General features: G+C 36.9%; 1 protein-coding gene across 3 annotated transcripts in view; it reads left to right on the top strand.

The window, feature by feature from the left end:
* ROCK1 (Rho associated coiled-coil containing protein kinase 1) overlaps nucleotides 1-15,804 on the top strand; it is an 84,341-nt gene extending 68,537 nt beyond the window's left edge. For all 3 annotated transcript variants that reach the window (XM_061994658.1, XM_061994659.1, XM_010198023.2), the window contains 6 exons: nucleotides 3,993-4,063; nucleotides 7,331-7,419; nucleotides 8,835-8,913; nucleotides 9,034-9,295; nucleotides 10,010-10,217; nucleotides 14,301-15,804. In XM_061994658.1, coding sequence (XP_061850642.1) covers nucleotides 3,993-4,063; nucleotides 7,331-7,419; nucleotides 8,835-8,913; nucleotides 9,034-9,295; nucleotides 10,010-10,217; nucleotides 14,301-14,304 — 713 coding nt within the window. In that variant the 3' untranslated portion in view covers nucleotides 14,305-15,804. The remainder of the gene's footprint in view (nucleotides 1-3,992; nucleotides 4,064-7,330; nucleotides 7,420-8,834; nucleotides 8,914-9,033; nucleotides 9,296-10,009; nucleotides 10,218-14,300) is intronic.
* Nucleotides 15,805-19,178: the final 3,374 nt, after the last annotated feature.

Here is a 19,178-nt window from a genome sequence, read left to right as displayed (position 1 = left end):
CATGGTCTCAGTTCTGGCGATGGGCCATCTCTGGTTTAATTGACAAAAAACTTGGTATGAAATGAGGTGAAAACAATGTTGGTGGAATTCTGGAGAGACCACTGGCTCTTAAGTATTTTCCACTGTTCTCCTGCATGGCTGAAAGGTTTGGACTATGGGATAGTATCTTGTTCTAATCAGGGAGCTTATGCTACCAGACATAAGAGAGGCTACAAGAGTAGAAGTCATACAGGAAGAGCATCTTTTAAAAATGTGTAGTCAGAATACTTAGCACAATTGGAGTAAATTCAAGATTATATTAAAATAAATTTGTAATACTCAGAAATATATAAGGAAAATTGTTCTGTGTTTGAAGTAGGTACAGAGAAATCTCACAGTAACACACCTTAAAGCTGCACTTCACTTGAAGGTGGTTTGTCTGTCACTGAGCTAAAGATCCTCTCAAGTTTTGGTAGCTCCCAGGTTGACTTACGCTTTCCCAAGGTAGGGATTGGCTTGTTTAGACAATCCAGGCTGTTTTCAGGTTTTTGCTTCACCAGATGGGAAACATAATAATGTGGAAGAAAGTTTTCCTTGTATTCAGCTCTAGGCATTTTTTTTGCAACTCTCACTCATGATTATTGATTTAAATAGCACCTAATTTCTCAATTGATGTGTCCTATGTGGATAGAGGCCTTACTAAAACAGCTGAAATATTAGCTTTTTAATGATGCCTTCGGTATGCCTCTTCCTTCTGCATGGACTTAATACTTTCAAGATTGTAAACAGAATTCTTGTTTGTCAAGAGGAAACAATCAGGAAATTAATGGGTTTTTTAGCAATTGTTTTAGTGCACTTAAACTGTTGTGAATTCTGTTAATCTAATTTAAGCAATTGAACTGTCCTTCAGGTGTAATTGAAGCACATAACATTTTACAGTGTATGTTATAAATCTTGTTGTACACAAAGATAGGATGTAATAATAAATGTGGACCATTGAAGCCAACATGGGTTTTTTTTAAGTATGGGACAAAAATATGACTTTCAGAAATACCTGAGAGTAGCTATCACCTTAAACTGGACAACAATCTTTGTGAGATCCAGTTGAAATTAGAGTAAGACTGAGGAAGAGACTAATCAAATGGGAAGGGTGGACTGGAAAGAATTAGCAAGGTGGTATCTCCAGGGTTTCAGTTACTATGGAATAGTCTGAGGAGTAAGAATTCTTGAACATTGGGAAAAGGTGCTGTACTGCTCATGAAGGTACCTGTATTTCTTATCTCCAAAACAACAAAAACTCTCATCAATCAGTATAGTCATGGTTGTCTTGTGTGATTTTATTGAAAACTTACTGATAAACTGGCATTTATCATACTGTATCACAATAAGTCCTGGCAAGATGACTACGAACTATGAAGATGTTTAAAATGCAAATCCACATTTTAATATCTATTGAGAGATAATTATAAGATCTGTAGCCTTAAGGAACTCTTCATATTCTATTCAGATGCAACTAGCTGTCAGATATTTTTGAGGCTTATCTCGGATTTACTGGATTGGAAATATGAAGTATCAATTCCAGGATTCATTCCAAAATACAGAGAAGTTGTAGGGCAGTAGTTTTGAGCCTATTTTTAAAGGCAGGAACGGAAGATTCTTTTTCATAGTCTAGATAGCCCATATTTTCTTAATTACTTAATCAGAACACTCATAAATATTTTTCTTCTGGATCAAATATTTGTGAAATGGCCAGATGAACATTTGCAGTTGTACTAGCTAACTCCGTCAAGGGAAATTTGAATGCACTATAAATATTACTTGAGACAAACCTTTGTGGCAAGGTTGGAATGAAAGGACTCATCTACCCTTTCAAGAGTACATTTTGTTCCAGACAAATGTTAGCTATGTCGAAAGAGTGTATTCAGAAACTGTTATTTTCAACTGCAAAACGTTATTCACAGCTCAGAAATCATCTCTCATGAAAATAGAATTTGCTCACTAAAATAGATTTGTGGTAGACAGAAAAGTATGTTAACTGATACATTTGTAATAGCTTACCCACTTTCTGCTTCCTTTGAAGTGTCTTTCAGAATGTGCTGAAATATAAGTGAACTTAGAAAAATTCCCACTCACACTTTCCCTACAAGCAACATAGTAACTGATGCACCTTTAAAAATTTATCCTTAGTGGATCTTTTTCCACATTTTCGTATGCCACAATTTACACAGATGAGTACTTACTCCTTTCAAATCAGTCATCCATTTTGAATTGCGGTCATCCATATTATGTTCTTTATTAACAATTAGTCACTTTATTTTGTAATGTGGACTTAGTTTTAGGATATTACTAAAATTTCTGAAAATGGAAGAATCTTCTCATGTAACAAAAAATGCTCAAAGTATTCAAAATAGGATAAGCATTACCTGTGATGTCTGTAGACATGAAAGAAATAGGTTTATTTTTCTAAAGCTACTGTATATCAAGAGTTAGAGAGGCCGAGGAGTGGAACTGGCCACATTCCACAATTCTTAGGCAGATATGAGAGAAAGAGAAATAGAAATTTCCTTCATTTTTCTAGGAAGATTTCTTATGAGAATGAGTTCTGCCTTTCTTCCAATTTGGATTTCAATAGTTCAGTGGTTGCCAGTATTTTGAAGTTATTCTGTGTGGAGAAATGTTACAAAGTGATTCTTCCTTTTAAAGTATATTCTGTTTCTAAATATTGTATGCTGTAAGTCTAATGCAGGAAGGTTTTTTTAATGCCCTCTATGAAGCTAGGTTGTCAGTCTCAATTTTAACAAAGCACGTGAACAATATATTTTATATATTTGGATGTATTTCCAGAGCTTGCTGAAGTACGCCTCACCTAATACTCTATTAAGGATAACAGAATTATCCTTAAAAGAAAAAAGAGACCAGTAGCTCCTGCTACTGGTGGAGAATGGTTCAGCAAATTTTAACTTAATGTTTTTGAAATTTTCAGTGCCGGCAGTTAAGTCTATTGTAAAGAATGCATACATTAGCTATTGGCTGTGTTTCTGTACTCCAACACTTTTTTTACAAGTGCCATTTTTATGATCATTTAAAGAATGATTTATTGTTAAATAAATTTATAGTTGTGACGTGAAATTTTGATTACGTCATTCTCACATTTACAAAATTTACTGTGCCATTTCAGAAAGCAGAATCATGATAACTTCTCACTGCAATTTTCTGGCCTAATAATTTTTAAAATGTCTCTCAAAATCCAGTATCAGTTAGCTGGAGATGTTTTTTAAATCTGTGATTCACATTGGGCAGAATTATGATTTTCTTGTGATGCTTCTTTGTAGCATTGTTAAATTGTTTCATTAGTTTCATGGTAGGAAAATAGGTTATTGCATTACTCTTCAGGTAATTGAAATTGAAAATTTGAATAAAACATTTGTCTCTTATTCTTTATATCTAGTTGATTCTTCCTGCATTCCTTATTTATTTATCTCCTATGCTTATCTTCTGTGAGTAATGGGACACCCATGTAGCTTTGCTTGCTCTAGTATGCTGTCCTAATTTTTTTGTTTCCCTTGGAAAAATGTGGCTCTGGTTTGTGTTACGTGCTGCATCATCCTGCTGAGTATTTTCATATAGCCCCTCTAAATGTTAAATTATGTTTATGTTGAAAATCTCTTAATCATTCTTCATTTAAGCTGTAACACATTTTCAAAGCAAAGTCTTTCCTGCCTGACTCTTTGCAAACTATTTACATATGGTGTTAGATGTTGGCATCAAGGAAAACAGCTTCACTTTATTTTGCAGTAACTGTATAATCAAATGTTAGCTTGTGATGAAGCATGAAGTAAATGCTTATATCTTCATTTTATTTATCCGTGCTTTTTACTCTGCTTTGCTGAATAGGTAATTGCCTATTACTGCATGTAGTACATCTTTCTTTGTAGTTAACAGTTTGCTTTTGTGCTATTCTGCTTTACTATTATAAATACATAAAACTATTCAATATGCATTTTTTAAACCAGAATCAAGACTTGAAGGTTGGCTTTCAATACCAAACAAAGGAAACATAAAGCGACATGGCTGGAAAAAACAGGTACAAATGGATTTTTTTTCTTTTTCATCAACTCCCATGGAAAGGTTTTTAGGCATACTAAAATTGGTAATAGGTAAAATAGGTAAATTGGTTTTACAGCTCACATTTAAGGAACAGACAAAAGAATCAGTTATTGGACTAGATGATCTCTAAAGGTCCCTTCCAACCCCTACCATTCTATGATTCTATGATTTAATGTGGATGCATTATTATATGGAAGAAAAAAAAACCAAAATAAAACCTGTAGTAATAACATTGTACAAATTTACAATGGGTAGGTGAGGAAACGTGTTACAGCGGGTATCTTGGAACCATTAAAAATCCCATTTCTCTTTTGAGTAAGCTTCTTTATAATCCTGTTACTGAAAATAAGCTCTTTGTGCAGCTTGACAGCTAAGAGTAGGCAATACCACACCTACGTGTTCTGAAGGTTGTGGAAGAGTACATCACTCTAACTCACCACACGTGAAGTCCAAGGACATTTTCATCTACCTTGCTTTTAAAATGGTCACTCTCTCAAAAAAGAACTGGTTTACTCTCAGAAACCAGACCTCTGTGCTGGAATTACCACTCTAAACAAAGCAGTATTGTTTTGCATCTGCAGAGGTTATGATTTGGTTCTTTGAAATATCGAATGTTCAAATTGAGATGTCTAGAAGCTTAGAACAATTTCGGATTGTTTTCTGGCTTTCCACTTCCCCTCTTTGAACATCTTTTAGTATAATAAATTGCAAAAGTGAACATAGTCACTGGAATGTTGTAAGTTATGCAAGCAATTTGTATTAAATATTTTATTTCCCCGCATCTTCCTTGCTTATATTCAAATATTGGTAATGGAAATTATTCAGTTTATTTCTGACACTTTCAACATAACTTTCTAATTTCTGCTGAAAAGCCCTCATATGTTTGTGTTTACATTCGCATTCTACAAGAGTTAGAAATGATTCCTGTGTAGTTTAAAAACCAGAAGATTCACTTCCTGACAAAGAAGCACTGAAGTGTTTTCATTAGGCCTTTAGCTGCTGGACTCCTTCTTTAAGTACTCGATTTTTCATTGACTAACATGACCCTCTTCATACAATCAAAGTTTTTTAAGTTCCAGACCATCAATATCAGACCTTCTTGGTGATGTGTCTGTAAGTTAAAAGCACCACCTGTTCTAGCTTGCAGAGAGCAAGTGTTAAGCTCTGCCCTGTTTGAACTAAAGGCTGCTTAGAGTGTTCTCCCAGACCCTCAGATGAGAGGCAATGTGAACATGCCATATTGAAAATGATTGCTTACTAGTTGGAACCTGGGGTTTGCTACAGATAACCTCAAATGTTTCTTAGTTGGTTTCTGGTCTCTTTGCGTTTTATTTTGTCTCCCTATTAGGAGAACTGCAGGAAATCTACAGGGCAAGGTTAAGAATGTTCTTGCTGCCATGTTTGAGTCAAATGCTGATAGTGTTTGAGTGTTCCTCAGGTGACTCGCGAAACACACCTATTTGTAAATCTGTTCCACAACTTGGTCTGTTTGATAGCTCCTGTTGTTCCAGAATTGATTCTCCAGGTTGCTGTCAGACTTTTGGCAGTGTCTATGAATGGAAGTGTGCATAGGCACAAGTCATGTAGCTTTATTCTGTTCTAGATTATCTAATGTACTGCATCATTATCCTGTCAGAATCTTTCCAGCAGGCTTTTCTGGTTGTCTTCCAGAAATTGAGATTGTTCTTTACCCTCTGATGATTAAAATTTTAAACTTCTGATAAATACAGCGTCTCCAGTGAAAGACTGTATCTGAACTTCTTTAGGCATGCCCAATATAGACATACTTAGTTCCTTCAAGATATTTTAGGCAGTTTCTCTATTCCTGTGTTGCTAATTTGAATAATAATTCTTGCACTTTGAAGGAATTTTATCTACAGATGGATACCTCTGTCATAAAATGTATCATGCTGATAATATTCCTTAAACTAGCTGAGATTCAAAACAGTGAGAGGTGGTAGCGAGGAGCCACGTTGACTTACAAGTGTATTCTGTTGGCTGAACTGTACTGCATTTGAAACAAGCTGGGTTGTAGTCAGCCTCCTTGGGTGCTTCTGTTCCGAAATGTCCTATGCTTTCAGTTTTGGGGTAGTGGGAGGTATGCAACCTCAAATATACAAATGCCCAGATTAACTTAAAGGGAAAGCAAAATTGCATTAGCAGTGCAATTGAATTGGTATCTGAGTTAACTTGAGCTGCTGCATTTCTGATTCAAATGCCATTGATGTGTTTGCCCCATGCTCTCCCAGTCATTTAGCTTCAGGTAGGAGGCGGTGAGTGTGGAAAACTCATTTGAGAATAAACAATTTATATATCAAGCTGCCACTAAAATGTGTTATTTTTATCTGGAATTTAATTTCATCTCTAGTGGAGATAATAAAATATGCTTCAAAATCTATTGTAGAATAGAGCTACAGTGAGAAGATTTTTTTTGTGTGTGTTCACAGCCAAATATAAAGGCTGTTGTGTATGGTTAAGTTTTTCTTTCACCAAGACTTGTATACAGTGTGGTAACTGAATTCTGTTTTCATTTGTTGCAGTAGTCATCTTAAGGTCTTGCCCTTGTCTTTGAGAAGCATTAGCTCTCTGTTAAAGTCTAGTCAAAGGAATTCAAGCACAGATTCATTTTCTTTAGTGGTGAAAATCACAAGAGACTCACACTGTTACAACCTTAGCACATGTTTAAATTGGTCAGGGTTTCTATTAAAAGAACTCTGAGAGGATGAAAGTCAGGATGTCTTTCCTCATCAGAAAAACATCCTTTGTGAATATTTAGATGCATTTTAGTAATTGACATGTACAACTGTAGCATGCAGCTTGCACAACACACTTTTAAAACACTGTTCTATAAACTTGTTAAGGTAACATTCATATTCAGGTTTTGAAGTTAGATGTAAAATCCTGTGTAATGAGGAGGTTCAGCCTCTTCTTGGAGGGGGAGTAGACACCAGTTATTGAAATGGCCAGTATCTGCATTTTGCAGAAACCCATTCAATTACCTACCAGTAACTGGAATTCAAGATGAACTACTTGTGTATTCACTCTTGCTTTTCTGTCCTTTCCCCTGCTTCTAGGTCATATTATACCTGAATCTGGTGCTCAATAGAGCAGTCAGTTTACCTCTTTTTAATCCTCTTTAGTACCTCATACCTTTTAATATGTTGTTTCTGAAACATGAAACTGATTTTTAAACCTTGTGTTTTAAAATGCAATTTCAACTTGGTTTTACTCTTTTATTCCCCAGTATGTTGTGGTGAGCAGTAAAAAAATACTCTTCTACAATGATGAAAAGGACAAGGACCAGTCTAATCCATCCATGGTACTAGATATAGAGTAAGTAAAGTTGCTGTTAGTTTGGGATAAAAATTGGCAAAGGAGCATTGTGTGTGAGAGAAATGATAACAAATCTAGAAGCCTGGAATAAAAATTCTATAACTAATTTTTAATTTCTCATACTAGTTGGAAAATGTCTGTTTATCTGTATTTCAGGGTGCTGTTAACAGAAGATATTGCTTTTCTTCTGTCTTACTGTTGCTAAAAGTTAGACAAAAAGTTAAATACACAAGAGTGTGTGGCACTTTCTGTAGTCACTGATCTGAATTTACAGAAATTAAGAGCCTTGTCTTGTTATGACAGAGAAGGGTCAGAGACAGTGGAACCTACATGTTGTGTTATCTCTTTTTATGATTCTGTGTAATGACTGCTTTTTCCAATTGCTTTGACAGCTGCTTTCTAAAGCAGAGCACGATAGTTGTGGGATAGTTAGGGAACTGGCTGTCAGATTTTAGGTCTCATCCACTTGCTTCATACCATTTTTATGCTGGCTGAGAGTGGATCAGTGTTGATGGAGCCCAAAGTATTTCTAACTTTTCCAGATGGTTTCTGTTTAGAGTGACAAATTGAGTTGCGGTCCCTTTACATTGGTTATATGTGAGGAAGATTGTGTCAAATGTCACTGAAGCCCATCACTGACACATGACTGGGTGTGATGATTGGACAGCTGATCGACATTGAGACCTTATAGAGCAGCAATTGAAAAATGGTTTTAAATTGACAAATAGATCTATCAGTGACTAACAAATAGAGTGGTTTGGAAGGAATCTCACCTTCGTTTAGGGCTTAAGCTGCTCATTGCTTGTAACCAGGAAAATACTTATTTTCTCTTTGAGCTTTTTCTTATTCTCTTTTCATAAACATCTGTTACGGCAGCTGTTGAAAGCATTACATTGAGATAGATGGACTTAGAGTTTTGACCCAGAATAAGGTGATGTTCCAATTTTAATAACATTTCCAACAGCTGGTGCACCAGATTGCCTTTGTGATGTTCTAATATTGATTGTTTATCAACTGATAACATGGTTCAGTAAAAAATTAGTGAGTAGTACTATACTTACTACATTTACTTCCATCCAGGGTTATCAATAAGCTTTTCTAGCAATAATCAGTTAGGCTTCCTCGTGTTCTGATGAAGAATTTGAAAGCCTTTTTCACAGGTAAATTTGATGTGTTGGATCTTGAACCCGTTGTAAGATAACCATCTTTCCATGCTACAAAATCTTTTGGTCTTACTTGGGTAGACAAGATCTGTTTGGTTTATGAAATAATTCCTAAAATTGTATTGCAGCCTTGAAGTGTATCATGTTGCTTGCATAAACAAGATTTATAAGAACTTCAAAGCAATTTGATACTTGTTTTAAAAATGTATGCAGCCTTTTAGCATTTGCTGATTCATATTTCTTCTAATCTAGTAAGCTGTTCCATGTCCGGCCTGTAACTCAAGGAGATGTATATAGAGCCGAAACTGAAGAAATTCCTAAAATATTCCAGGTAAAAAAAAAATGTATTATTATTTCAGTTTAACTCTCTTGAAAAAGTTTGGCAGCTTCTTTGCAAAGTACATGAAAATATGTAGTGCTTCAATGATAACATGGCAGTATTCTTTTTCAGATTCTCTATGCTAACGAAGGGGAATGCAGGAAGGATTTGGAGGTAGAACCAGTACAGCCAGCAGAGAAGACAAATTTTCTAAATCACAAAGGCCATGAATTTATTCCAACATTATACCACTTTCCAGCCAACTGTGAGGCCTGTGCCAAACCTCTTTGGCATGTCTTTAAACCCCCTGCTGCCTTAGAATGTCGGAGATGCCATGTGAAGTGCCATAGAGACCATTTGGATAAAAAGGAGGAATTAATTGCACCATGCAAAGGTATACTTGTGGATTTTTGCATTCTATATTCTCTGCATGGTTTGATCAGACCTGCTGAACTTGAGTTTAAAAGTTTTCTACTCTTTAGTTTTGGGATTTTAGATGTGAAAAGTGCTATTAAAATAATAAACTGTTATCACTGCTTATAAATAGGCAGCTATGTCAAGCCTCTGTAGGGACAGGCCTTTGGTGGTTTAACTGATGGGGCTCTGCTAGAAGCTTATGCAGGACAAATCCTTGGTTCCCAGAACTTTCTCTTGGTACTTACACATGGCCCACATTAGAGATGATACAGTGGCTGCATCACCAAGCTGTGCTGAGACTCAAAGAATGATTCTTCAGCCACTTCCCAGACTGGAGTAAAGGTTTTCTCTCAGGGCTCATGTGAAGTGGAGCATTTGGGGTGTATACTCTGGTGTTGAGCCATAAAGCACCCACACAGCTTTCCAGTTTAAGATTGCAATAATGTAAATTTTCTCATGTCTTGAATATTAATCTTAGGCTTAAGAATCTTAATGAAGAGTGACAAATAATGAAAGAAACTACATTCATAATTTCCCCTTCTGTGTTGTATTCCACAAATATATAAACAAATCCAGTACAAGTATGTATATAGGTGCCATTCTTCTTTCTAGTGGCACATCTGGTATATCATTCTTATTTTGATAACAAATCCTGGTTTTCACTGAAGCATCTTCTTCTTTTTACTTATAGTGAGTTATGATGTAACTTCAGCAAGAGATATGCTGTTATTGGCATCCTGTCAAGATGAACAGAAGAAGTGGGTGACTCATTTAGTAAAGAAGATCCCTAAGACGCCACCATCTACTTTTGTCCGTTCTTCTCCTAGAACTATGTCTACAAGATCCTCAGCAAATCAGTCATTCCGAAAAGGTGTTAAAAGTACTTCTGGAAAAACTAGGTGAGAAATAAACTAAAAAGCTATGGGTCTTTTTAACTAAAGAAAAAAATACAAAAAAAATGGAAGTCTTTGCTTATAAATCCTGTTTAATGTTAAAATCTGAGTAATTACGTAGTTAAGACCATTGAACTGCTGATCTAAATCTCTTGATTAAATCCTGAAAGAATTGTAAAAATCTCTTGAAAACAAGGATGAGTGCAGTGGAGAAGGACACAGTCTTGCATTAAGTAGAATGACGGTAAAATCAGGGTTTGCTTACTATAAACAGTAGCATCTTCAGTATGGTACCCAATAAAGAACAATCAGTAATTGCTAAATTCAGTGGTTTCAGTCATGTTTGTTTTGTACTTACCTGATGTGTACCTGTACAACAGAATCTTGTTAAACTATTTGTCTTGTCTACAAAGTGTCCATTTCTCCCAACTTCTAAATGATTTTATAAAGCTTTACCATGTTTCAGAACTTAGTTTTTCCTTCAATCCTTAATTTTCCAAGATGTACTGAAAAATATTAAGTCTTTCCATAGACTTCAGATGGATCGTTTAAGACTGGGATATAAATGATACCTGCTGATTTTAAAATATGCATCATTAGTAGCTGTTTTTTAACATCATCTTTATTTACAATAGGACTGTTAAAGAAGTATTTCTGTGGTTGAGAAAAATGTAAAGTGCTTTTATGTATCATATGATACATTTATTTCAACAATAATCAGGATTCTGGAAACTGGTTACTAAAGGCAAACCTTGTAAACTGGCAGATTAAGATAACAGAAGTAGTTAGAACTGGTTAAAGAGCTCCGTTACTGATCAGAAAGATTTTTTTTCAGTGAATCTTGGACCATTTAAGACTTGAACAAAAAACATACCGTGTTGATACACAAAAGGATTAGGTGGAATGATTTTGATTCTGGAAAAAAACCCCAACCACCCAGAACTGATAAGATAAAATTCATTAATATAGTTTTACAAGAGTTTTAAAAATATGAGACTGAAATAATGCTAGTCAAAATTGCTTACCCCAAAACAGATGTCAAATTAACTAAAAAAAGCCCCTAAAGCAACCACTTCTCCCCAAACCAACCAAGCAGCCAATGGGGTTGGAAAGAATTCTTTGAATACACCATTTATATGGATCTGGAGACTGGATTATTTATAATAATCTAAAACAGCATTGGGAAGATCACAGTCCTCATTGTACATTTTAGAAACCATCCTCTGTTATTGAGTATACAGGTTCTTCTGTCCCTTCTGCCAAAACTTAACCTATGTAGAGTTCACTCTACATAAGGTAAAAATAGTTCATATTTCTTTATTTCACGTTAGATATTTAGAACTGTTGATTTTTCTTTTCCAAAGGACTGATAGGATTGTGTTCTGAGTATGCTTTCCTTTCCTTTTGTCTTTGCAAGGTCCTCTGGTAGCTGTAATAACGAGACTTTAAAAAAAAAAAGTTCTATTGTAATGTTTCAAATTTTGGGAAGGTCTTCAGATGAACTATACTACATTTACTGTAATATACCTCGTGCTTAGAGTATGAAGGGGGAATTTGCATGTGCACAGGCACACACAGAATTAAACAAAAAGAGGAAGAGGTTAAAAACCTAGCATAGCAAATCATCTCTGTTATTCAGGTATCCCATAGCTGTTAGCTTTTCAATAGATCTTTTTTTCCATGTGATGATTTCTCAGGGTTTTCATTTCAAGATCTTAACTTTTTCCAGGCATATTAGCTAATGGGAAAACTACAGAAACTTTCATCCATACTAATTTATGGGAGTAAATCCATTTTCTTAAATCAATTAACTGATTCTTTCTAACTCTGTCTTGATAGAAATGCTGGTTTGGGGTTGCCTTTAGCAAGATCAAGTTCACAGCTCATCTCTTATAGAGTGAGCAGATTTTCATAGTTGAAAATTTGCAGTAGCTTTTAAGGGAATGGGTCTGTTTGAGGAGATCAGTTATTTAGACAATTTCTGTTGCTGATCCTATTGGCATTTATTGTGTAAGAGAATCAAAGAAAAATGCAAGTAGTGATTTTTTTTTTTAAACTGACATTCTCCATCTTTAAAGCTTTTTTTTAAAGATCATAAGAGATACAGTAAGCCTAATAGCTCTCCTCTTTCTGGTGCTGGTGTGCTACACATTCCTGCAGGTTATCTTGTGTCAGCTCATGTTTCACAGATTACCACAGTAGACTGATCTAATTTTCCAGCAGAGAATTAACCTAGAAATGTTTTCACTAAAGAAAAACCAAAAAAACTCCTGAAGCATAAGAAGTGAAAAACCCTAACTGAGTGTGGAGGAAGAAGCATATTGAGCCATAAGCCACAGTCCTTGACCAGTAAGAGTGTGCTAGATACTTGCGTGCTGCCAGCCTGCTGCGCTGCACGGAGGCAGGAGGGGAGCCCCACACCTCGCTAGCCCTTGAGGAGCTGCCAGGGTGGCTCTGTGCCACACTCCCTCCCCAGCAGATAGCGGCCACTGGGTTGACTGGAAGGTAATGGAGATTGGGTGGCACCTGCAGAGCAATGTTGAGCAAGTAACAGAAAGATTCAGAATTACACTGAGCAAATAAGCATTAGAAAAAGGTCAGATTGGAACTTCTCTTTCAGGATATTCTACTGGGGAGATTTTTATCTCACAAATTTGGTCTTAGTTTTGTCTGTGAACTAGACAATTTCTGCTGTGATGCAGCATGGCCAGCCTGTGCCCTGATACCACTACATATTTATTTCTGTATGTTTTGAAAGAAGAGGCATTGAATTTATTTTAGGTAAAATCACTTCTGATGTCCTAGATGTTTAAATTTAGATTACCAAAGAAATACCTGAGCTAGTCTGACAGCTTGTTGGAAATTAAGGGGGTGGATTTTTCCTCTCCATCTTCCTTCCCTGCTCTCCTGTCAGTGGATTCTGGGTGAGTGCTTGACATGATCCATTTTGGACATTTCCATGAAGGTCCACGACAGTTTCCTGACTGTAAAAAAAATGTAGACGTATTTTGCTGAGCTAATGTGTGAGATCAGCCAACTGAATCCAGTGCAGGGATTGCTAAAGCTGAGGACAGGTAAGCAGGAGGGTGTTCCCCTGTGCTCAGGAAGGTGATAAAGTGGAGAAACAGCAGGCCTTTTTCCTCTCAGGAGGCAGCGTATTGTTAGATCAGCTCCTCTGAACTGAAGACGCCGCACCTTGCAGTTCTCATCCTGACCTCTTTACCTGCATGTGGGAGTTAAGAGAAGCGGTGGTGACTTTTATGGGATGTATGTGTTAGCGTTTACTAAGTATCTGAAAATTGTTCTCTTGTCAGACAGTATAGCAGAACTTGATCTCGATGATGGAATCCTACCATGTAAGCAGGCATTAACTATTTTGTTGAATGGATACAGACTTCAACACATGCTTTAAGACATTTTGGTCCATTTCATTTAGGATCTCATGCACCTTTCCTTGCAGTTGGTAGGTGGCACTTCATTGACTTCATGGAGAGGTGTATCAGACCTATTAAAAGAAGCTTCACATATAAGTTCATCTTAAGTTCTATTCCTCATTTTTGTAACTTATGAATCAGAACTTCATGATGAACTTGCTAGCATTTGCAGTAGTGCTTCTGTCAGCACAGTTGAGGCATTTTGTTTTAATATATTTGGATTTGGGCACCTGGCCAAGTTAATGCATGTTTTAAAAAACCCACCCAAACAACCGAACTCCTGTGCATCAGATGAGCTTTCGCAACTGCATGTGCGTGCTCTTAGCCCTAGAGAGAGCCTTTTCTTGTCCTGCAAGTGAAAGAGGGTCACCTTGCATTTGCCATGAATACACCCATGATTTGTTTGATTGTTTACTTGTAAAACTGCAGCAATATTATCATCTGTCTGATCTCTGTGTTCACTTTAATGCTGTTTGAAATTAAGAGCAGTTTCTGGAAGATTACGTAGGAATGATCTTAGTATTGTACTGTGTCAACTGAAAAAAAACATGTTAAAGTATTTCTTTCACTGAAGCTCTTGGCAAACATACAGGACTGTTAAAAAGCTATTTTTTTAATATTTGTTGTTAATTGTCTGTTTTCTTCTGTGTTACAGCTAACCACATGTACAGTGCTTAATGGAATCTCATGGGATGCGGTCAGAGAAACAGGGCTTTTTTTAACCACACAGAGCAGTGCAGACAGGCTGTTGTTCCTTTCAATGTAACTATCACAGGCTTCAGGGTTAAGATTGCTATTACTGTCTCCTCCTTGCTTTGGCACAAAAGCACGCTGAGGGTGTTTAATTGCGGGTTTGCCTAAAGGTAGATTAGATTAATTATTACTATGTAATGCAAGTTAAAGCAAATAAAGCTTAGCTAGGTGTATAAGAAAAAGGTGCTGCCTTTTTGGATTTAAAAAAAAAAGCCTGTCAATCATGACAAAATGCAGCCAACGTTCTTCATGTCAGTGAAAGAAAAGGACTGTTCACCCTGTGAAGAGGATATTTATGTCAAGATGAACATATGAAAAGGAGTATAGGAGGAATGTTTCTCAATGAGAAGGACTGCAATTTCTTTCAAGACTCAAAGGTGTGTTCTTGAAGACTCCAGAACTAGCTTAAAAATGAAGCCTTATCACTTGAACTTCAGTGCCTTCACTGCAGAGTTCTTAACAGCCTTAATGCTAGCCACCCACTATGGAATGGATCAAAGTGTTAAATATTTTGCATTATGCTTTACAAAATTCTGATTCAGCAGGTTTGTAAAGGGGGGAAAAACAAGTAATTGCCTTTAATCTATGCATTTTTGCCAAGCCATACCGAATTATTTTACTATTAGAGGCATTAGAAACTAACAGTAAAAAGAACCACCAAGTTTGGAAGCATATTTTGGGGTACATCGTTCTGTATAATGTATTGCCTTACAATTTTAAGTGATAGCATACCTTAAGTTAACAAACATTTAAGAAATATATGCACTGTTTGAACTGTAAATTATTCTTAGAACACTTTTACTGGGTTTTACATTGTTCTTTTAGTGCCTTAATTTGAGATAATTGTGTTATTGCCATGTCAGTAAATGGAGAAATCTAAAACTAAACAAAGGAAACCTCTGAAAACCTGTTGCATATCAGTGGTTTTTACTGAGTTTTAATTGGTTGAAGCATTGTAGATACTAGATGCATTTTCTAAATTAAATACAATCTTTGAATGAGAATTCCTATTACAAAGAAAGACTGATTGTGGTTCATAAGCCAAGAGATGTGTAGGCAATGCAAAAAAAGCAAGCATATAACGCAAAAATCTCGGGGTAATTCAGGAATTTCAGTAAATTGTTTGTCGGATTCTTGCTTTGTAGCAGGAATACATTCATGGTATGGGCAGTATGGTTTTATTTTATTTTATTTCTTAACCAAATACCTCCTCAGTAATTTATAATGGCTTTGCAGTTGTGTATTAAATAAGAAGCACTGGAAAACTGATTCGTCCTTAGGACGATTTGCATGTTTCAAGTGGTATTGAAAGCCGCACTGATGGATATGTAATAATAAACATATCTGTTATTAATATGGTAATGACTCTGTGCTCATTTAATGAGAAATAAAGTAATTTATGGAAAGACCCTTTTGAAAATGACTGGCATGGTGTTTTCTGAGTGCAGTGTACACATCTTTCTAAGAGTTCAGACATAGCAACAGCTTTCATTTGCAATATAAAGCCTAGGGGACTGAAACTTTATTTTATTGTTCTACATGAATAAGTAAATGCCGTGTTTATTTATTTCATTCTTTTATTCTCATGGCCTACTGTAGTAGCCTAATTTATATTTATTATTCAACCACCACCCTGAGCTTGCCTTGTGATTGCTTCATCTTTCATAGTGCAGGTTTGGAACTTCAGAAATTCCACTTCTTTTGAGGGATGGAACCCTGTTCAGAGGACAAAAAGCTGTGGGATGGTTTTTGTTGGTGAATGTTTCAGGTTGGGGTTTTTTTGTTTGTTTTGGAACAGCCTGTGCATCTCCTGAAGGTAGCTGTCCAGAAACTTCCCTGGGTAATTTGCTAAGGCCTGTAGAACAATGGAGTAGTATGGACAAATGACATGCAAATGATTGTATGTCCTTTGAAGGTCACAGAGCTGGGAAGTATAGATAAACAGAAGTAAGTGATGATGTGATAATTTCAGAAAGTTCCTCTGTGTTGAGCTTCCTGTATCAGAAATGTCAGCAATTTCAAAGCTGTGGCTGGAGCACTCTAGAGAATGTTTTCCAGATTGCCAGTTACATTAATGGTTGGCCTGCCAAGCAATACAAGTGATAATTCTGGTCTGCTTTAATTTCCTAGCACACTTCTAGGGGGGAAATAGTAGAGTAAGATGATTAAACGTATCTTAAATACATGCATTATTGTAGGAAATTTAGAGCAATAGAAAAGGCCTATGGTCAGGTCATTCTCCAGAGCCAGATTAAGTTTATGATTGCTTTTCTGCTTTCCTTTCTGTATAACCGGCTACCTCTACAGGCTCAAAACCTCTTGCTTGAATAATTTCTAAATGAAAAAAAGTCATATCTTGTAGTTCCATATTTTATGAATCTGAAAAATAGCATAAAAACTGTTATGAATGACTAGTGAGAAGGGGGAAAGATTAGGGGGGAAATGGGTTTGATCTGCAGATAGGCACGTACTGTCTTTTCCATAGCTTTTTGGCAATGCTGAAGTACTGCAAATCTTTTTAAATGCTGATTTTGCTTGGGAAAGAAGCAACGGACATAATGAGGTGTAAAATTGCATTGACTTGTATGTCTGGGATAAGTTGCAACTAAAATGCTGTAATAAAAAAGTCTAGACATGCAAATTACAGTGTATATGCTCTAGTATACTGATGTTGGCACTTGTTTACTGTAAGCAAGGTGTCTATCTACAGGAATAGCTATACTTTGAATAACAAATTAAGCCAAAGGTTTCTACTGTTAGGAAGAGTAATGCCTACAATTTCAACTGTCCAAACTGATATTTTGGGGGGGGGGGGGTGTTACTAAACATTTAACAAATGTCAACTTTACCATCTAGAAAAAAATCATCAGTGTGCTGCTATGTTTATTACAGCTCCACTTTTTTTTTCCCGGATCCTGTCTTCTTACTTTGCTGAGCTTCTTGCCATGTTAGTAATGATTTATCTTACAAGAACCTTTTGCTTGCACTCATACAATGCCAGAGAGTCATCAAGAGATGTGAATGAATGTGTAAGTGATGAACAGCGAGCATAAATCAACTTGTCTTTGTTCATATAGGTGAATCTGTGGGTTGTACACACCGGAAAAAAAATCTTTTTGATAAATCAGTATGTCTACATTCTTTCAGGATCATTTTTCCTGATTTGCCTCCACCTTTTCTTTCCATTTTCTACTGCTATATTAGGTTGAAAGTTCATGAACATGGGTAGAACACCAGAATCTGCAACTTTTCACACTTCAGGCCTCCCTGTTCCTGATGAAGGAAACAGGAAAATAAACTGATAAGAGTAGCATACTGTGGCAAAACAGGCCATGTAATAAAGAAAGAATATGGCCTCTCCCACAAGTGTGGGAGTCAGCCGCAGACAGAGGCTGTAGCCCAAAGCAAGTCAGGAATGACGCAGTGAGAGGAGCGGGTGCCGAGCTTGCCTCTGAGCTGAGCTAGTGAACTCTACTGGGAAATTTTTTATGCACTAGCTACCAACATTAAAAACCAAAAGAATTAAAGAGTTTGTTCTTTTTCCTTCCTTCAGGTGTATGTTCATAGTGACCCAGAATGCAAAAAGTTTGAAAACTGCTGAAATGGAACAGGTAACACTGAAATAGGGGATTCTATGTATATTACTTTAAATATATTTCTCTTTGCTGCTACATTTTCTATACCATGAATTATTAGAAGGCACAGCTTAATGACACTGCATTTTTCAGCTTGTAGTTGTTGTGAGATAGGGATTGAACGTAGCAGTGGCTTTCAGGCTGGGAGTGCTTGGGCTGTGCTGTATCTGTGGCTTCAGCACCCAGGTCTAGGAGCTGCTAGCGCACAGTCCAGGCACACTGTGATCTCTGCTTTGGCGACATTCAGGCCTGTGTGCTGCTGGGGAGATCACAAACACCACAGTTTTGTTCATGCTTCTTGTTTCTGTCCCTTGTTTTCTGGGTTTGCAGTGCAGGAAAGAATACTTATCTTTATTATGAAAAACAACTTTTCATTTAACATGTTTAGGAATCTCATGAGGTTCAACAAAGGCAATTGCAGAGTCCTCCATGTGGGGAGGAACAACCCCGTGCACCAGTACAGGCTGGGGGCTGAGCTGCTGGAGAGCAGCTCTGCAGATATCTGGGAGTCCTGGTTGATAATAAAATAACCATGAGCCAGCAATGTGCCCTCGTGCCCAAGAAGGCCAATGGCACCCTGGGCTACATCAAGAAGAGTGTGGCCAGCAGGTCCAGGGAGGTTCTTCTCCCCTTCTACTCTGACCTGGTGAGGCCTCATCTGGAGTCCTGTGTCCAGTTCTGGGCTCCCCAGCTCAAGAGGGACAGAGAACTTCTGGAGAGAGTCCAGCGCAGGGCCACCAAGATGATCAGGGAACATCTCTCCTATGAAGAAAGCCCTGGGAGACCTGGGGCTGTTCAACCTGCTTAACCTGGAGAAGACTAAGGTGAGACATCATCACTTAAAAGTACTTAAAGGGTGGGGTGACACTTCTGTACTTTAAGAGGATGGGGTGACACTTTTTTTCTGTATGTCCAGCAACAGGGCTAGGGGTAATGGACAAAAGCTGGAACACAAAGCGTTCCACTTAAAACACATGGAAAATCTTTATTTTAAGGATGAGGCAGCCCTGGCACAGGCTGCCCAGAAAAGTTTGCAGGATCTCACCAGAGAACTGGATTAAAGCTTTTCTAGAATGTTCCTTTAAACAAGCCAAAGTACCAGAAGTTTCATCACCCTTTCTAGTAAACTTTAACAACACTTAAAT

The sequence above is a fragment of the Colius striatus genome, chromosome 4 (assembly GCF_028858725.1).
Source record: "Colius striatus isolate bColStr4 chromosome 4, bColStr4.1.hap1, whole genome shotgun sequence".
Classification (NCBI taxonomy): Eukaryota; Metazoa; Chordata; class Aves; order Coliiformes; family Coliidae; genus Colius; species Colius striatus.
This window is presented reverse-complemented; position numbering and strand designations above follow the sequence as displayed.